Genomic DNA, 20,174 nt, shown 5'->3' with positions numbered 1-20,174 from the left:
AAGAGAGTCTATAATCCAGTCACACTCCTGTAGGAATTGAAGAGTGGGAAGAGACACGTTAACAATCAAGCATTACTGTTACCACCTTTTCATTTCTCTGGACTTTAGGACAAGTTTTTATTTTTAAAAATAATGTATTAAACTGCTTTGAAACATACAACCTTCTTCCTTCATGGAAAGCTGCAAGTTCACTTTGACGGGGGTGGGGGTGGGGTGTTCAGTGAATAAATCTACAACGTCAACCAGTGTTACATGGGAACGGTTTCCAACAATTTTTGCAGTCATGGTGGCTCCTGAAAGAACTGCCTTAACTCATGGTAATGACGGCAAAATGAACTCATATTCCATCAGCTAAAATGGAACGCCCTCCCGGGGAAAAAACCCACAAACATATGGAAGAGGCCCTAAGATCTAATTGGATGCTCCCCAAAACCAAACCCTTGGAATAGCAAGCAAGTGACCGCCAGATGGCAGCAAACTGAAAGTTTTAGCCAAGCACAGAAACACAGGATAGTTGAAGCTATCTCAAACAGACGCAATGGGTGTGGGGGAATGTTTTCCCGCGACCATATATGATATTGATCCTCTTCCCTCTCCAACTCCTAACCCTCTCCCAGTTAACAGAACCGTTTAATGTTTTTCTGAATGCCTATTCAGAAATAATTCCCATTAAGTTCAGTGTGCATAGGAGAGGATTGGAGGGATGGGTGGAACCTGATTCTTCTAACACCTCATTTCATATATGCCCACTTGACTGCTTCGATCTGCAGAACTGGCCCTGCTACAGGTGCCATGTAATACTCCTTCTGCATTGGAAGAAATCTACCTTTTAGCGTGGAAGCTGCTACACTACTCCCTGCCAGAGACATCAAGAAGGTCTTTGCTGTACTCTTTTCAATGCCTACTTAAAATCTGCTTCTGCAAAACTTGAGATTCCTCAGAGCCTGTCAACATTATTTCCCTCTTTGCACATGTGTGTGTGTATGTATGTGCATGTGTGCGTGCAATTTGCCTACATCAGGAGTGGCACTCACAGCCTGAACATCAGAATCAAGCGTCACATTCTCAAATGAAAACAATGAGAGCCAAGTGTCAGCAGAAATCACAAATTTATTAATTCTTAAATATATCAGTCAGTTCTTTACCATTATGGCAAGAAATATATATATATATATATATACATGGTGTCGCATGGTAAACTGCAGTGTTTTGAAAATGACAAAGGGTTAGGTGTGTAATTCAGTTGGAGTGCAGAGAACTAATTCACATGATTCCCCCCCCCCCCGTCCCGCCCCTCACATCTCAGTGTGAAAAACAGACCTGACCTAGAGTAATATGGCAACACCACATGCTATGGTAAAAAGTGTAAAAAAGAAAAAGAAAAAGAAAAAGAAAAGAAGAACATCCTACACCTAATTTTGTTAAATGTAAATACACTTATACCACCTAAAGCCGCTTCACAAAAGAAGAAATTGGTTTAATTTTTTTAAAAAACAAAATGCACGAGGCCACTGTGCCTTTTCACAGATCCCCTTTGCGGGTGAATATGGCTCAAGACATTTACTGTAGATGCTTGTTATAAACATTTCCGTGGGTTGTATAAGAATCATCACCAGAGAAGCTTAAATTTCTCTAACATATATATGTATACTAGGAACAACATCAAGATGTAAGGAATAAGATCCACTTTTGATTAGTAATCAATACAGAGAAATGAAAGTTATACAAATTAGGACCTTTTTTTGTCTGCTTTAAAAATTTCAAGCTGCTGCAAGTTGTAAATTTAACTTACTAAAAAAGAACATTGATCAAAGTATCATGCGCTATACACCATTACAGAAAACCGGTAGCCCCAATGTTAACCAAAGAGAGAAGAAACAAACAAAAGTATTATTTTTTTCAGAAGGGAAAAAACCCCTATTTTTATTGTTAACTTTTAAAGAAGAGGACCAACGCTTGCAGGAATATAATTTCACATCTACACAACAGAAGCAATCAAATGGCAACTGAGCAATCTGTTCTAAACAGACACTGAATTTATTTCCTGCTGACTTTGCATGTATATATGCAGCAACAGAGGGAAATAGTTAATAAAGCTGCAATAAGTATTTTAATCCACACTGTTCAAGAATGTTGATGAGCCATGAGAAAATAGATAAAATTATTATGGCAAAAGCGTAACAGTTTTATTAGAAAACAGATGTTTTCTTGGTAGTTTCCTTTTTGTCAGTTAATAAACTGTTACAAAGAAAATTAAGACAAGTAAGCTCCTGATTCTAAGCTTTTAAGGCCTAATTGTCCTAGAGTATCTTGACTAGAGCATCAGTTTAAAAAACCCTCTACAACTTGCTTTAATAAATGTACTGTACATTACTTTACCCTTTTAACCACCAAAACCCATCTCATATTAATGTGCTCACTGCTTGGCTCTGAACAAATGAGAAAAAATACTTCAAAACATCTCCTCTTCCCCTGCACTTACAACTACAAAGCTAAATAAATTGTTAAAAATAAAATGAATTTGCTGACCAGATAAGAACAGTGACAGATACTTCTAGCAAGGTCAAGCCAGTAAATTATGCCATTTCCCCCCAGTTTACCTACAGTGACTCATAACAAAGATGGCTCCTTGAAAGAAAAGCCTACAGAAATGCTTTGGTCTAAACCCAGTATTTCTACCCATGTGTCCTACAATAACAAAGGTGCTGTTAGTAGGAATTATTTCTACTATGACCAAAGCAATGCAGATTGTCTTTAAGAACAAACGAGCCAGAAAACACAAGTAGTGAAAATTAAAACAAAGTTAACTGATTATTATTTTTTAACCTTCATTCCCTTAGTTTGCACATGAAGATATTACTCATCTTCTGGCATGAGAAGTATACTCTGTATATTCTCTAGCATTTTACTTGCCCTCCCTCTTTTCTCCCATGTCTTCTTTTCTTCCATTTTCAGTTTGCATGGAACATCCATTCCCTTCAATGAAGTGTAAACAAAAAGTACCAATGGAATATACAACAAAATGATGCATCGTAAATGTATCACATGTAGAAACTTCACAGCTTCATGCACTCGAAGAACATGCATGAAGAGGGCAATGGAGTGGCCAAGATGGTAGCCAACCAAGTGCAGAGTGTGGAGGACAGAACGTGGCACCGCAGACATTTAGCTAGGAGGGGTGAGAGGAAAGATGGGAGGAAGAGAGCGAGAGAGAGAGAGAGAGAGAGAGAGAGAGAGAGAGAGAGACTAACATTAATTGCTGAAATATTACTTTTGGGGCTAAATCATAATTTCCAAATAAACTAAAACGTTAGGATTTTGTGTGCATTTGTGTGTATTTATATATGTACATACACAGAGAAATCAAATTACATACATCACTATTTTCATATTCAAACTACTGTGACATTTCAATGTTTAATAAAAAGTAGATAAAGGTAAAGGAACCCTGACAGTTAAGTCCAATCATGAATGACTCTTGGGGTTGCAGCGCTCATCTCGCTTTACTGGCCAAGGGAGCTGACATTTGTCCGCAGACAGTTTATCCGGGTCATGTGGCCAGCATGACTAAGCCACTTCTGGCGAAACCACAGCAGCACACGGAAATGCCGTTGACCTTCCCGCCGGAGTGGTACCTATTTATCTACTTGCACTTTGATGTGCTTTCGAACTGCTAGGCTGGCAGGAGAGGGACTGAGCAATGGGAGCTCACCCCGTTGCGGGGATTCGAACCACTGACCTTCCAACTGGCAAGCCCTAGGCTCTGTGGTTTACACCCACCCACGTCCCTTTATTAAAAGTACAAACAGGTGCAAATTATCCATGCATCCTTTTTTGTTTATCCCTTGTAGGGAATTGCTCAATAACATCCATCCTCATTCAAATAAATCAACATATAATGATTTGATCAAGACAAAGATATAAGCAAAGCTTTGTTCATCATATGCTATTGTGAATTACAACTCAAGTTTCCACTATGCAATATAGGTGATGCCCCATTTATGCAGGGGTTCTGTTTCGTGCCCATGTGCGCATAAACAAAATTGTGAAAAACTGTGAGGACCCTGGTGAGTCCTCTTAAACCATACCTGGCCGTCCCTTTGGCTTGTGGGAATGGGGAATTGCCTATACTGTATTTAAGGTGTGCCGAAAGCCTGAACACTCTGATGCTATCTTGGTCAATGCATCTTGTTGTTTCCAGACTGCAGATAATATACTGATCCTGAGCAAAAGTAATTAATTAGGAGTATTTCTAAACAACTTAATATTTAAAAATCTCTAAGCCATATACAAAGATAAAACCTAAAGACCCCAAAACAATAGAAAAGTGTAATTAAAAACGCAGATAAAACATAAAACCCTGGTAAAATAATATTTGTTCTAAATAAATATTGAAAAAAACAGGCAAAAAGAATTCAGTAACATGCTCCAATCTTATGGGGCTAGGGAAATCTGGTCTGAAGGGCTCAACAGTAATCATGTAGACAGAAGCTGTAGAGCAGATGAGAGCTGCAGCTTTTGATTCATTTTGTTGATTCAATAAAGGGAGAATTTGTGGCCACTACCCAGCCAAAATTAAATAATATTAGAAACGTGTATTTACGGCAGCTGAGTGGGCTACATTCTGCACTTGAATTTGTGCGGATTCATCGCTGCAAATTCTAAGGAATCAGTTGCAATGGTTTCAAAAGCTGATTTGGTGCATACTGAGGTAGATAGGAAATGGAAGTAGCAGTCATCAACTTGCTTGGCCTGGACATATCAAATGCTCTATGCTCCCTTCAAGAGACACCTGGTTGATAGGAATGTGGGGTCTGGAAGACAAGTAACTGGGGCCAAAGAAAAGAGCACTTAAACGGATGGGCAGACGACAAACTGAAGATGAGAATGCTTTACTCACTTGATAGGTACTGTTGGTGATCCTGAACGGTGGAAGTGAACATTCTGCCATTTCCCATCGCGGCGGTGCCAGACTCTTGTCTCTTCCGACTGCATTGTCTTGGGCATCCCACTCCCATCCATGTACTGAGTCAGCCGTATGTATGCAATGCAGGCAGCATCATCCCCCACGAGGTGGACATGTGGATTCAGGATGATGGTGTGGACTGGCTTGTTGCTCTTAGACAAAGCTACAGGGAGGAATGACACATGGTATAAAACTCATAATGCACAAATGGGATGCAGCCCTGAACAAAATGTGGGCATGCTTCTAAAAAATGTAGATCCTGAGCTCTAAATGGGAGTTGAAAATACACTGAATTGTGTGTGGCTTGTGTGTCCACAGAAGTTAATGTGTTACATTACGGCAGAATCTTGCTGAGGCAGAGATATTAATTAAAAGATGATGCAGAATTTTTTTTAAAAAAAAAAACACCACACCCTTGATCATACTAGTGATTGTCAACATCTTTTCCCTGATCACAGATGTGACAATGGAGAAAACTTAACATGTGAAGCAAAAACTCATGGATCATACGTGGAGAGTGTTTAAAGTGCTTCAAATGAACTCTCTAAATCCTTACAACCACCAAATAACATCTTGGTTAACACGTTAATACGGCTAACACGTATGACCCCCTGAAATTTTGCCTGTGAGGGAATATGGCCCCTTGGCTGAAAAGGGCTTCCTATTCTTAGGTTACATGCCAAAATGTATTTAACATGCCTGGGTTTGTTTGGTCACATATACATTTGGACTTCCCCCACAGAATTCTGGGTACTGTAGTTTGTAAAAAGGTGCAGTGAGGCAGAGCTCTCTCTCTCAGGGGTAAAGCACAGTCGCCAAAATTCCCTGGGGGAAACCATGACTGCTAAAGTGGCATGAACATGCTTTAAATGTGTGTTGTTATTTACACAGCTGCTGTGGGGCAGCTGGCGATCTGGACTGGAACCACAGCATGCTAACAGGGCATTAAATGATAGTGCGTTGCCAAAATAAAGTTGAAACAAGCCTTGAAGCACGGCCTTGAAGCACGGCCTTGAAGCACATCCTTCACATCTGCTTAGCAACAAGAATTCTCCCCTGCAACAGGTGTCTTTATCAGGGCAGTCAGTGTGTCTGACAGAATATGTGAGTCTGTCTCTCTGACCGGAGCAGAGATATAGTTCTGTTTCTTATTTTATATGTAGACCTGTGGTGTTGTGCAACTTGTAATGTAAATAATAAGACTTTAGAGAAGAACTGGATGGGTGAGGTGGCTGTTCCTGTCACAGGAATTTACCAAGAGAGGGCTGGACTGCTGTTGGAAAGACGCAGGAAGACTTTCTGAGGAACTCTCCTGAGACGAAGAAAAGGAACCCCAAGATTTGGAGCTCACACACTAACAATTAACCCCTTTTCCTGTGTTCCAGTCCCAACAAAATCTGCACCACCCCTTATTCTGTACAGGCTGCTATTTCTCCTGGGAGGAACATTGAGGAATATGTATGAAACTGAAGTTTACTCAGCTGAATGGATGAGAAAATTCAACTACCTTATTTATTTGTGAGGCAATTCTCTTCTAGAGAAGAACTGGTGCTGCTTCAAAACATGCCCAAATTAAAGTTAACATCCATTTTATGTGTGTATATGCAACTGGTATCCTGCTTCATCAGAATATAATAATGCCAACACTAATGGTGGGGGAAGGAAGGAGCAAAGTGTGATGGGGGGGGGGCAGGGATACAGTTACCGTAAGTGAGAACAGCTTGCTCTCTTATCTGCTGATCCAACCATGGGTGAAATCCTTTTTCCCACTATGCATGCTGGATTGCCTCCATGTATGCAAATACGAGAGCATTTGTTGTTGTTTTGCAAGACCTGCGGGGTGCCGTTATTATACAGAAGCAAAAAGCTGTTTATACTATAATTTACACATTTACACATTAGTGGAATTGTTATCCAAAGAGGAACACAGTGTTTTTTCCACTAGCTTGCTTGTGGATATACAGCGAGAAAACATGTACCTTCCTGAGTAAAAATGAAGCTTCTGTTCCTTTTATGTGGCTCAGGCACTGAACCTTAAAAAGAGGATTTATATTCCTCAGCAGTGTACGAACAATCAGCCCCTATGGGACACTGATGTGTTTCGAACACTATAACAATAGATCAGTCTTGTAAAGTGAGCTGGTGCTAAAGGGGCAGTGAGATTTGCTGAAGAAATTTATCAGAGTTATTTCAAATGAGATTTTAGCAGGCACCATAAGGGGGTTTCTACAGGAGTTATTGTCTAATAAATAGGTCTTCCTTGTTTTTTCCAGCGAAGAAGTAAACAAAAAATCAACATTCACTGAGCAAACAGACTTAACTCTCATATATATATATATATATATATATATATATATATATATATATATCTATCAGATAGAAATCAAGCTATTAGTGCTTTACAAATGGTTGCTCTTCAAGATACATGCAATACCTCACATTCTACTTAGGAGGGACAATAATAACTGATCTTTTTTAAAACAGCAACAAATACAATTATTAATAACATTTATTTAACATAAGGGCCTCAGAGTCTGCTGCCACAGGTTACTTCCACATCCTCTTCATGTGACTTTTTGGCATAGAAACAATTCCATGAAACAATTCAATCACATATGTTTTTTCAGTGGCTGCAACTGGATGCCACATCACACACAGTAAACCATGGCTTATTGTGATGGGAGCAAACCTAGCCTCTGACTGGCTTGCATGCTCCTCCCTCTTACTCAATTCCTCGGCTGCTGAGTAGCATGGAATTGATCATTTCTGTTTTCGATAAACCTTAACATGTCACATTGTTGAAACCTGGCAAACTGTAGATAATTTTAGTTATGGCTTCCTTGAACAAGCCAAATTCAAGTCATGAAACTGGGCCTGTTAATCGTTTAGGGAAGAGCTTTCCAAACTGTGTGTCATGACACGTTAATGTGTTGGCTGCAGTGTGTAGGTGGGTCGCTGAAAATGCTCCCTGAGCTCCTCCTGGGACTGGGAAAGGATTTGCTTAACCTCCAGTTTGCCAGTAAAACTGAATAACTGTGTAACGAAATGATGCATGTTTAAAAAGTGTGTCACCAACATGAAAAGTCTGGGAAGCTATGGTTTAGGGATTCAGGCGTAACACTAAACTGAGGTCATGCTGCATTTGGTGTGGCTGCCACTTGGGGGCCACATAACCTGCAAACCATGATTGCACTTTGCATGGAAAATGATTTACAGGTGGTACATGACCCCAGTCAAGCTCGCGAAGATTTACCATTTGCCCAATAATAAATGTTGGAAATGTAATGAAGCCGAAGGTACCTTCTTTCACCTTTGGTGGACCTGCCCAAGGATTAAGGCCTTCTGGGAAATGATTTATAATGAAATTAAGAAGGTACTTAAATGTACTTTTCAAAAGAAACCGGAGGCATTTCTCCTGGGCATGGTTGGCCAATTGGTTTCAAAGAGGGATAAGATTTTCTTTATGTACGCCACTACAGCAGCAAGGATTCTTCTAGCAAAGTATTGGAAGACACAAGAATTACCCACACTGGAAGAATGGCAGATGAAAGTGATTGACTTTATGGGACTGGCAGAAATGACCGGCAGAATCCGCGACCAAGAGAAAGAGACAGTGGAGGAAGATTGGAAAAAGTTTAAACTATATCTTAAGAACTGTTGTAAAATAGAGGAGTGATAAAATGTCAAGGGGAAGGAAGATGCAGAACTGCAGCTAAAACTGTTTGATGATTTAAGGTGAAATTGAGAATGACAATGAGTTTAAATTTAATTGGCAAAAAGGGTTGTTGAAAAACTGTAAAATAAGGATGCAAAAAGGGTGAGGTATGGGGAAGTCCGAGAAACGAGGCATATGAAAATGAGGTTAAGAAATGATATTTTTTGTGTGTGTTCGTATTTGTTGATGTTTGTGTGTTGTTGTTGTTTAGTGTTAAAAATTGGAAAATTAATAAAAAAATTATTTATAAAAAAAAAATGATTGCACTTTGCATGTTTATGTCTATAGGAAGAAATTGTTCAAATCCCACACACTTCCTATAATGCACTGTAGCAGTGTCAATTCTTTGTTGTGGTGGGGGACACAGGCAATTTGCTATCAGTTACTTATTTATAACTGGAAACAGGGAGGCCTTTTCAGATATATAATGTGGTGAAAAAAAGCCCACATAGCAAGAGAGAGAAGCATTGTAGGCTCCTGATACACACAGAAGTTCCTAATTTCAGATACTGGAACAAATGGGTTTACTAGGTCAGGAGCAAAACCTACAGTTGTGAGGCCACTTTCCTAACAACTCATATCATGCTCACTTCATCTGAATAAGGGGAGGTTTCCATGGTTCACTTGCATTTAAAAGGTCCCAGGGTTCAACCCCCAGTATTTCCAGTTAAAAAGGAGCAGGTGATTCAAATTTCTAAGCCCATTTCATGGATCAGAGGGAATGTTGGAAAGCTTTCCCCCATTTAATCAAACAATTCTGAAATGCAAGGGAGTACAGTATTTCCAGCAACTGGTGCTTAACATCTCCCAGATACACAAGACCTCAAATTATCTGAATTACTATTAACATACCATTCTCAAAGTAAAACCGGTGGAAGTCCATTCCCTCTACAAGATTTCCCAAAGCTTCAGGTTCAAATGAGGTGAGGCCTGGATCACATATCTTCCTACAGGGCAGGGAGGAGAAAATGCTCATTTCAAGATCAACCAAGTGGAGGATTGGGCTGTCATCTTTCAGATTCAATGAAACCAACAAACCACATGAAGGTGTAAAAAATATGCTTAGTTCTATGCCCTAGCTTCTGCAGAGTTAAATGAGCAATATACATGAGCAAGATATATTTTGCATCTTCACTGATGGTGAAGATTCAGCCATGGTTGGATTCAGATATCCTGACCAGGCAGCTTAACACTGCTGGTGGTGGTCTGCAACCCAATTGGATTGCAAGAATTTCCATGACGATTGCAGCTTGGAGAAGTGTGGCTGTGCAGTTACACAGTTAAACTATGGAACTCACTTCCACAGGAGGCAATGGTGGCCACTGACATATCACTTCAAAAGAGCATTCCATACATTTGTGGAGGAAAAAGCTAACAATGACTTCTAGCCATGATAGCTATGCTCTGTCACCGCTATCAGAGGCAGAATGTTTCTGAATACCAGTTGCTAGAAACTGCAGGATGGGAAAGCGCTCTTGTACTCAGTTCCTGCTTGCATCTGGTTGGAACAGGATGCCATACCAGACATGCCATCTGCCCAGTCACTAGATTAGGCTCTAGATTAGGCTCTAATGTTCTTACTATTTTCTGGAACCAATCCTCAAAGGAGGGCTGGAACCGTCGCCAAATAGTCTCTCCTAAACTCATCGCACCAGGTGGTCTAGAAAGATAATCATCAATGGTCCAGCAGAACCAACAGGGACATACTCCCCCTTGTCTAGCTCCTAGAAAACACTGTTTACCAAGGTGAGCAATGCTGCCCCAGTCCTAAAACTAGACCTGAATACCGATCAAAATGGTTCTCGATAATCTCTCCCAAGAACCCATGGAGCAGAGATGCTACCACACACGAAAATCCTGTTCAAGAATGGGAAATACAAGACTTGTCCACATAGTGAATATAGTGAAGCCAATTAGTTAAGACTGTCTCACAAGAGTCATATTAAGGATGGGACAATGCATTCCTCTTAGGAGACATTCATTACTCTTCTTACCCACTCAACCTAGCCTCCTCTGGCAAGTTTAATCAGCCAAGATGGGCAAAGTCTCAAGTGTATACAACAAGTCATACACTTGCTTCATAAAAACATGAGAAGAGCCCTGCTAGATTAGGTCAAGGGCTATCTAGTCCCACGCTCTTCTCAAAGTGGTCAACCAGTTGTGCATGTGACTTCCCACAGTGAAGACAGAACATCTAGCCTTATATGTTTTATTATCCATTTCTATATAGTGTATTTGGATTATTTTACTGTCTATGAACATTTATGGAATTCTTTGTTCTCACAACTGTGCAAACTAGACACTGGATACAGCCTTCGGCATTTGTACCCCATCTCAAGAAAAATAAAATAAATGCAACTTACGTGTACGCTTCAAAATCCCCATTATTGATAGCTTCAATCAGCTGCTCAGTAACCTTGATAATCTCCTGCTTACGAGCTGAAGACAAGACAGAGACATGAATAAGATGGCACATTCAGAGGTATTTGCACAGTGCAGTGGAAACCAGCAGAACAAAAGACTCTCAGGGTATTATAGAGTTGAAGCCATTGAGATTTCTGCCCAATCAACGTGATTGCCCTTCATTCACTGATGCCTCTTCTCTTCTCCTCCCTCCCAACTTTACAGCAAGAAGCAAGTTAAGTTGCTGTTAGAACTTGGTACATTTCTTTTTTGTTTGAAGAGATATAAAGCAAATGCCAGAGATATATTTGGAAAGGATTTTTGTAATCTATAAAGCTTTTAGAGAAAAGAATCCTTTGCAGAATCTAGCAGACTATGCCACTTGAGTTTGATTCTCTCATGCATGCCATCTAGCTTCATCCTCCAGTTTCTGTAACTTCAAAGGTGGGATGTGCACATTTCCTGTAACCAAATCACCAGAAAATATCTGTAAACTATTGAGATGCCCATAAAATGGTGGACCGGCTATGGAAACATGGCCATAAAAATACAGCCAGTACCCATCAAAACGTCCTTTCCAAAGTGACTTTGATCTACCTTTGTTTCATTTGGGGTCCAATGCTTTCTTCCTCTCTTCCTTCCTTGGGTTCATTATATCTGCCTGTTACTCAGCTGTGCTTCCAGAAAGTAGCTATGCCGTAATCCTGGGTGGGGAACAGGATTTGGCCAGCAGGCCTGATCCAGACCTCCCCCACTCACTGCAGGCTGCCCCCATGCCAATAGCTTCTTGTCACAATGATGGCAAGTGATCCAAAATAAGTTTCCCTTAACTGATGTGGCATGAATTGTACTTGCAGAGATATGTGCCATCTGGGTGGGCTATATAGGTTTGCCTTGCTCTTTAGGTATTTTTTAGTATGGATTTTCTAATGAGCAACAGTACAGCATGTGTTGATACCATTCCCTAAGCCTTACGTCTGTTGCATTCAAAAGTAGCATGTGTGTTTCACAGAATGGGCAACTCATATTTAGTTTGCAGTACTCCTTGTTTACAATATAGAAAATCCAGAAAACCAGAGGTTGGGAGAAATTACTTTTCAATAGGAACACAGTGAATGGGTATCTCTCAACTTAATTCAGTTTGTGACAACAACTGAATCAGGCTCATATTTCTGCAGCTTTTAACTGCATGAACTGTATCAGCTGACCTGAAAGCAATGTCCATGCACAATCCTACAACCCCAGGAAATGAGATTAAGGAAGCCTTATTGCTGCTGTACACGGCTGTGGCTGTACATTTCTATCACATCTGGCACCATTTCTTCCAGCACTACTCACACACCGCCAACACACAAACACACTTTTGTGTGTGTGTGTGTACATTTCATTAGCACAATAGGGGCTTCGCAGGATTAGCTTTCTCACACATTTGTCAAGGGTCTGCACACCAAATACCAACTGCAGCTCAGAGCATATATCCATGCAGTTACACAATGCTGTCCGTTCCAGTTGAATAGGTGCAAACCATCAAGAAGGTGAATTTCTTTCCTACTCAATAAAGGCACGGGAGTCTTCTGGCTCTAAAATGATTGCTTCTGCTATAAGCAGCACAGTGCTCAGTTATATGAGAAACTTCACTCTCTTGCCCTTGCCTGAGTCATTGGAAAGCTGACCCGCAAGCATGATGAGAGCAAGCAAAACTTGGGAGCAACAAATACAAATAACAGAAATGCTTCATCGCTCGTGCTGAATGCAGCTACAGGTTTATACATGGGATGTAAGATTTTTAGTAGGAAATAAAACCAGAAGGGATTTAAAAAAAAAAAAAAATGCAGGACGATAAGAGTTTGAGAAAGGCCTTCAGCAGCAAACGACCTGAGAGAACTTCAAAAGAAAAATTATCGAGAGAGACACAGTTTTCAATGCCTGGCTTGTTGGCTGTCCAATTTAAGGGCATATTGTTCCTTCTACATGTGGTATCTTTTTTCATTCTTGCAGTTCTCTTTCAGTTTCTTTCCAGCCTGTCAACCTTTTTCTCCTTTTCACTTCAAAGCTTCAGACTGAACACAACAACCCTGATTGTAGTCATACTGTAGCACCTCCATCTTGGATCCAATTGCTTTTGAAACTACCACCTGTTAATGGCACTGGCTTTTTGAGCTACAGCATTCCCTTGCTCAATCACATTCTGGTTTGGTTCCCATAAGCTTTCCTAGCTCGACATAGCCAGTTAGGTCCCATTCTTTTGTGAATCTGGCTTCTTTTCCCATTACATGCCAATTTACATTAGGTGCATACTGTGTTTTAATTAATCACTCCTGTACATGTGTACGTACACACACACACACACACACACACACACACACAGAGATACCTTCCGCAATCCTGAAGCCTGTTGCACACACTTAGGGTCTCACCAATGATATCCTTTACTACTTGCAGAGCTGCAATCTCATTCCTACAATACTGGCAAACAACATAGAATCATAGTTGGAAGGGACCCTAAGAGTCATCTAGGCCAACCCCCTGTAATGCAGGAATCTCAACTAAAGCATCCATGACACATGACAATCCAATCTCTGCTTAAAAACCTCCAAGGGATGCACAAGATGAGAAATAATCTAAGAGGAGAAATGATGCTTGGATTCTGAAGTTCTGCAGCATATATGATACCCAAGGCCAAGTATTACAAAGAGTTGCTTCTTTTGTAGGATGACAACAGCAAAGCCAGCTGAAGGCTACATAAAGACTAAGGCAGGAGTGGGGAACCTGTGGCCCTCCAAACATTATTGGATTCCAAATCCCATCAGCCTCAGCCAGCGTGGCCAAAGGTCAGGGAGAATGGAAGTTGTAGCTCAGAAATAACCAGAGTGCCACAGGTTCCCTACCTCTTTGACAGGAGATAGCTTGGCATCTGTTTGCCTTAAGTTGGTGCTTATACCACTGATCAGGGTTGGATGTTTCTCTGTTCACACCCATTCTTGGAGAAGGGGAGCTGTGGCCATGCAAGTGGTCTTTCTGTGAGTACAACTTTCTTTCCATGAACAGAAGGAACTTCTATGTATGGAGCAACAACACTGGATCCAACTCAAACTTAGCTTATCACAACATCTACTGAATCAAAGACATGTACCATGCATGTTTCAGTTTGGCCTTTGGTCTTTGAATTACAGATTTGCAGTCAACCTTCATAATCAATCCTCAGATAGTCTAAAGTTTTTTGAAGGCATGGAGTTAAATCAATGTACTCTGGCTTAATTGGTGTGCACACTGGGTTCAGAGTTGTACACATGCAACAAATTTGGTACTGCTCTTATGAACCAGCACCAGGGATTCTTGGGAATCCCTACTGGCAAGAAGGAGTGACCAGCTCATACACATTTGAAGGTAACTATCATGGGATGGAAGATGGAGAGTGCTGGCAACCTCTGCAAACAGACCAATTGCACGGTTTATGTGCTCAGAGTTGAGCAGCTGGGTGATCACTGAGCTTAATCTAAAACTCATCAAAGCTGAAAGAGAAAATTTAAGTCTTTGGAATTTAATATGAATTCCAAATATTATTACTTTATTTTAGCATAATCCTCCTGTTTCACTTTATATGCTTATGATGCCAGGAATGCTTGTGTGTTGCAATAAGTCCTCCGAAGGGTTGAGGAAGTCATTTGCCAGGGGAAAGTATTGCATTTTGACCCAAGCCTCTACAAAAAACAAAACAAAACCAACCCTCTATATGCATGCATGCATGCATGTATGCAAGGAGGGTGAGGGTGGAAAGGGCATTTAATACAGCTTCTTGCTGCGGTGATTTATTCCTGTGCTCATATAGTGACTCCAAAGAAGTTTAGAATCTACTGTATCACCCTCTACAAGGAAGACTGCCGTGCCATATGATCATATCTACACCATACATTTAAAGCACTCATGCCCCTTTAGCAGACATCCCCCCCCCCCGAATCCTGGAAAATTAGTTTGCTAAGGGTGCTGGGATCTGTACTGCTGTGAGGGGTCTCTCAGCCCCCCATGATTCCTTCAGGAAAGCCATGACTATTAAAGTGGTATAAGACTGTTTTAAATGTATGGTACGGATAGTCACTCTGCTCTAGAAAAACAATTTCTGGGTTTTTCCCTGAAACCAGGAGGTGGTGGCAATCACCATCACTTAGGAACCAGTCAGACCAATGGTCCATCTCCCTCCCCAAGGTCTTAGACAGGAGTCTTTTCAAGCAAAGCAAAACTGGATCTGGCTAAAACTTACTTGGGGGAACAGGTAATGATTCAAGTTCTTATTGAATAATACATATCATTCATATGAAAATTATTTAAGTTCCTACTGAAGAGTAGGGTTGTTTTTTTCTTCAAAGAAAAAGCCAGAGACATTTATTTAATATGTTTTGAATGACTTTATGGTGAACCTAAACACTTAAGCTGTCATCTGTACAGTGATATTACTTTCCAGTGTCTGCTGCTCCAAGTGATTCACTGTGATTCACTCACTAATGATCTGGCAGAAGTTTTAAGCAGCTGATTCTCTCTTCAATTTCCTAAGAAGAAAAGATTCTCCCAAGACTCTCTGCATACCTAGCGAAAACGCAAATGCCTCATGCCCTAATGAACAGAAAAACAAGAAACAGGAGAAACAGGAGTGTCAGCATATGGACTATCTGCTATCCAAACACACTAAAGGATATGTATACCTCCCAGCTTGCCCATACCAGGATGCCAGGCCCCTTAACAAAAGGAAGAGGAAGCTAATTTATGCACTGGGTATCAGCTATATGGTGGTGGCAATTACCATCACTTGGAACCAGTCAGCCCCCTGGCCCATCTGGCCCCCCAGGGTACTAGGCAGAAGTCTTTTCTGGTCCTATCTGTAGATGCCAAAGATAAAACTTGAGATTCTCTGCACACAAGGCATGTACTCTGCCCCTGAGATACAACCCATTCTCAAATGAGAACCGGAGAGGACAATACCGATAAAATATGAAACAGGTGATAAAAGAGAGGGGTTGCTGGCACTGGCACTGTCCCTGTCGGACTGCACCCATCTTTTTGTGCAGGTGATGGAGGGAGTGATTACCAAGAAAAGCTGAGCACAGGCTGATTTAGAACATGATTTAAAACCACACAGGCCTCCCCTCGGCCACCCTTCCCAATTCATTCATGGGGAATACATGCAGGCAGGGGTAGGGAGGCAGGAGAGCAGAAGAAGATGGGGGTTGAAGCTTGGGAAAAGCTTTAAACAAGTGTTTAAAATGAACTTTTGAAAACCCCTTCTATTTTCTTGTAAAGTGCTAAACTTGAACACCTGATCATTCCAATCAATTTTCAGAACAAGCTTGCAGGGCAGGGGACAGGCAGGGGTGGCAACATATCTCTAAATTTGATAAATTCGTGTTAGCGGGTTTACTTCTGATAAACAAGGCACACCCACAACCACCTCCAGATAAGCAAGACATAGACCTACTTTCCTGGGGGGCTCTTTCATTCTCCCTCAGAATCCAAAGTTTCCTTATGAAGGTTTTGGAGAGAGGAGTGAATATTTGTCACCATCTAGAGTCACCTCATTTTTTTTTCCGGAAGCAGCAGCACCATCTAGAAAAGAAAAGGGCCGCAATACCTATCCAATCAAAAACAGAAACATTAACATTTGCTTCTCAGCACTTTAAGAATGAGAAGCTTTGCATTAAGGAAAGGCACCCAGAGTGGCTGGGACAACCCAGTCAGATGGGCAGGGTACAAATAATAAAATTATTTATTTAATTTATTTAAATTTATTTTTCTTGTTGTTGTTATGTGAATTGAGCTCAGCAAAGATGTTTCAGTTAGCAACAGGCTGAAAAAAACACACACACTGTGGCTAAATAACAAAACTACATTTCTGGGCACTCTGAAAATTTCTGGAGGGCTGGTTTACACTCTAAATTCATAGCTTTTCAACACAGAAGCTTGCTAATTTTTGCTCAGTTGTGCCAGGAAATAGACTTAGGAGGTATGCCCGTAATCCATTGAGTTTTCCAGATTTTTTTTTTAATAACAGAGAATTGTAGAGTTGGAGGCGATCCCAAGTGTTATCTAGTCCAACCCTCTGAAGTGCAGAAATCACAGCTAAATAATCCCTGACAGATGGCTATCCAACCTCTGTTTAAAAACTTTGAATGGAGGTTTTGAATTTGCTGAGGTTTGGTTCCAAACACAAGACCTTTCTTTCACCAAGACATGGATTGGGGAGTCTTCTTGATTTGTTTAGAACTGCACAACCCAATATTAGGTCCCAACTCACCAAATGGACAGCAGTCCAGAAAGGAGGAGGACAGTACACATGTATCTTCCCTGTGTGGAAAGGGATTTCCTCCCACCATTTTGTGAGAAGCTGCACCTGCAAAAATTCCCTCTTCTGCATAATTATTAGATCCAGGAGTGCTGTCCTCCTTTGCATTTGACCAATCAGATCATTTAGAGCAGGATAAGATTATGAAACTGTTTTGCATAAAGCAGATGGCTCTTACAGCACCATTCTCCCATGGCACGATGCCAGTGAATTTCAACTTTTAGACAGATTGGGGTGGGGGGTAAAGCTTGTGTCCTTGTGGCGTCTGCTTCTGGGCTGAACTGTGCTTCAGAAACAGACAGGAAAACATCAATCTTCTGAAAAGTGCATTGACACTATATTGGCACAATGCTCCGTTCATCCAAAGATCATGCCCAGTCATCTGCGTTTACCTAATAATTAGCCAATAAAAAGCCTATGTGTTCAAGGGATGAATCTCATTGTTTCTGTTTTGTTTTGACTGGACAAGGACACTAAGTCCTGTGGCACTTTATTAACTACTCATGCATCTGGCAAAGCTACCCTATGAAAATACACGCCAGAAATAAAACAGGAGGGAGCCATGTTATTCCATTACAGCAATAGACACATACAAGGCGAGTCCTGTGGGACTTTTGCTGTAGCATAAGCTTTCATGCACTAGCACCAATTAGTTTACAAATGCCTATGCCACAATAAACTCTGCAAGTCTGAAAGTTCCCACAACACATAAAAAGAGCATGGCGGTATCAGTTTAATGTCCATCTAGTGTAGCATTCTGGTAACATCCACCTACTTCAGCATCTGGGTTGAATGCCTTTGGAAGGCTCACAGATACTAAAAAGGCAATAGGCCTCTTCCACTGGGTATGCAATAGCACTCTGCCTGATTCTATGCCTGGGATTTACCCGTAAGAAAACATGGACAAAACTGAAGGCCTCATAATCTATTTGTTTGCAATGAAGAAACATTACTATGCTGGCTAGTATATCAAAATGGCAGCCCAAGTTTACCAATACAGCATTTTGCAGCTAAATGTTGGCAAACTCTGAACAGCAGCTCTATTAAAAGAAGATTATGGGCAACATTCAATCTCCAGTAGCTGAGCTTTATGAGGCTGCTGCTGTTTATTTGGTTTACAACACATCGTATTAATACTATACAGAAAGAAGTTCCACTTTCTTTAAACAATGCGGCGACCGCCCCCTGCCAATGTTATTGGACTCCAACTCCCATCAGCAGCTCCAGCCAGCATGCCCAATGGACAGGGATGGTGGAAGTTGTTGTAGTCCGGCAAAGCCTAGGAGGCCACAAATTCCTCATTCTTATTTCGGCAGTTTGCCCATGGGTGCCTTTTAAAATAGTACTTTGTATAGGAATGCCTGCCTCGTTGCCTTTGTCTAACACGTCTTCAAAAAAGAAGGGGTGAATGTTGTTGGGGTTTGCTTTTTTAAAAAAAAATGTGACTGGAAAGAGTAACTGTAGAATCTCAAGAAATGCTTTTAAAAGTGCAATAGAAGCAGAGCTTTTAGAATCACAAATGACATGCCATTCTGAAATAGCGCATGGCAAGCCAAGTGAAATGAATGGGGGCTGGACAAGAGCACCAGAGATCTTGAAGCTCTTGCACTGGGTGCACAGGAGAATTTTCAAGCACACTGTGCAAACAAGGGCATTTATACCTCGACTAAATTATTCTACTTGAGATGTAATATGTTTGTATCTATGCATGCATCCAGATAGATAGATAAAACTTTCATATACCAACTCATATTTTAAACTGGTAATGGCTAACTCTGAGGCCTATCATATGCAAACCCCATAAAAAACAAATGGAACTTATGCTCCTAATCATTTTGGTGGGGTTTGCACAGGAGAGAGCATTCTGGCAAATTATACCCAGAATGGGTAAGGGGTGTTTACGGATCTCATAAATTCCCCTAACAACATGCTCTATTTATACTTAACACCCGTGAATGCCAATAGCTGCCATCTGGCTCCTTCACAATAATTGAATGCTTTATTTCTACAGGACAGCCACATGCCATTATGATTCTGTTTTGCAGCACTCCATCCTAATGCAGTTACATGGCAGCAGGTCTCATTTTCCTTATACAAGTCTGAATCATCAGTCTTTGCAGCCTCTGAGATATTCTACTGCCAAGCAGAAATATACCAAGTCAGAGTAAGGCTCGTAAAGAACAAAACACACAGTAATCCATTTCCTTCATAATGTATCTATATAACTTTGCCTTGCTTATATTTACTTGTCCTGTAAGTAATTTCTGCTTCTGATTACGAAACAAGAAGCACAACATTTTCTACTGCATTTATCCATAAATTAAACATTATGCCCTTTCCCGATTTAATATTTTCTTCATATATAAACTTTAAAAAGCAATGCAACCCTTGCCTCAGATACACTGGAGCTCCTGTATAGCTAACTCATGTCTTTGGTTTTGATTTTTTTATTTATTATAATTTTACTAACGTGATAGCGTTATCTGTAAGCCACCTCAAACGGATGTGTACCCTTAAGGGTGGGATGTAAATAATTGCAATAAATAAAAATGCACCCCATCTGTGAGGCAAATGAAATACCAAGCACTGCACCCCCACCAAAACAGGGATGTATTTGTGTGTGTGTGTGTGTGTGTATGTGCGACCTGGAGAATATGCTGCATTGGACTATAATCTCTGACCTATGGCACATCTACCAAGATATTTGCCAAGTGTGGTGCAGATGAATGGAAGCACGATTAACAGGATTATTTTTAGGA

At 40.8% G+C, this 20,174-nt stretch overlaps 1 protein-coding gene across 11 annotated transcripts in view; it reads right to left on the bottom strand.

The window, feature by feature from the left end:
* Nucleotides 1–1,092: 1,092 nt before the first annotated feature.
* CAMK2D (calcium/calmodulin dependent protein kinase II delta) overlaps nt 1,093–20,174 on the bottom strand; it is a gene marked incomplete at its 3' end in the record, with an annotated part of 146,648 nt that continues 127,566 nt past the window's right edge. For 8 of the 11 annotated variants that reach the window (XM_081876976.1, XM_081876974.1, XM_081876978.1 and 5 more), the window contains 4 exons: nt 11,045–11,120; nt 9,534–9,628; nt 4,901–5,129; nt 3,030–3,169 (listed from right to left, as the gene is read on the bottom strand). In XM_081876976.1, coding sequence (XP_081733102.1) covers nt 3,166–3,169; nt 4,901–5,129; nt 9,534–9,628; nt 11,045–11,120 — 404 coding nt within the window. Of the gene's footprint in view, nt 2,982–3,029; nt 3,170–4,896; nt 5,130–9,533; nt 9,629–11,044; nt 11,121–12,905; nt 15,693–20,174 lie in introns of those variants that run through there. The other 3 variants (XM_081876984.1, XM_081876975.1, XM_081876982.1) reach the window with 3 other exon arrangements.

Source organism: Podarcis erhardii, assembly GCF_964252035.2.
Source record: "Podarcis erhardii genome assembly, chromosome: 9".
Taxonomy (NCBI): domain Eukaryota; kingdom Metazoa; phylum Chordata; class Lepidosauria; order Squamata; family Lacertidae; genus Podarcis; species Podarcis erhardii.
Note: the sequence above shows the minus strand (reverse complement) of the source record. Positions and strands in the feature narration are given on the sequence as shown.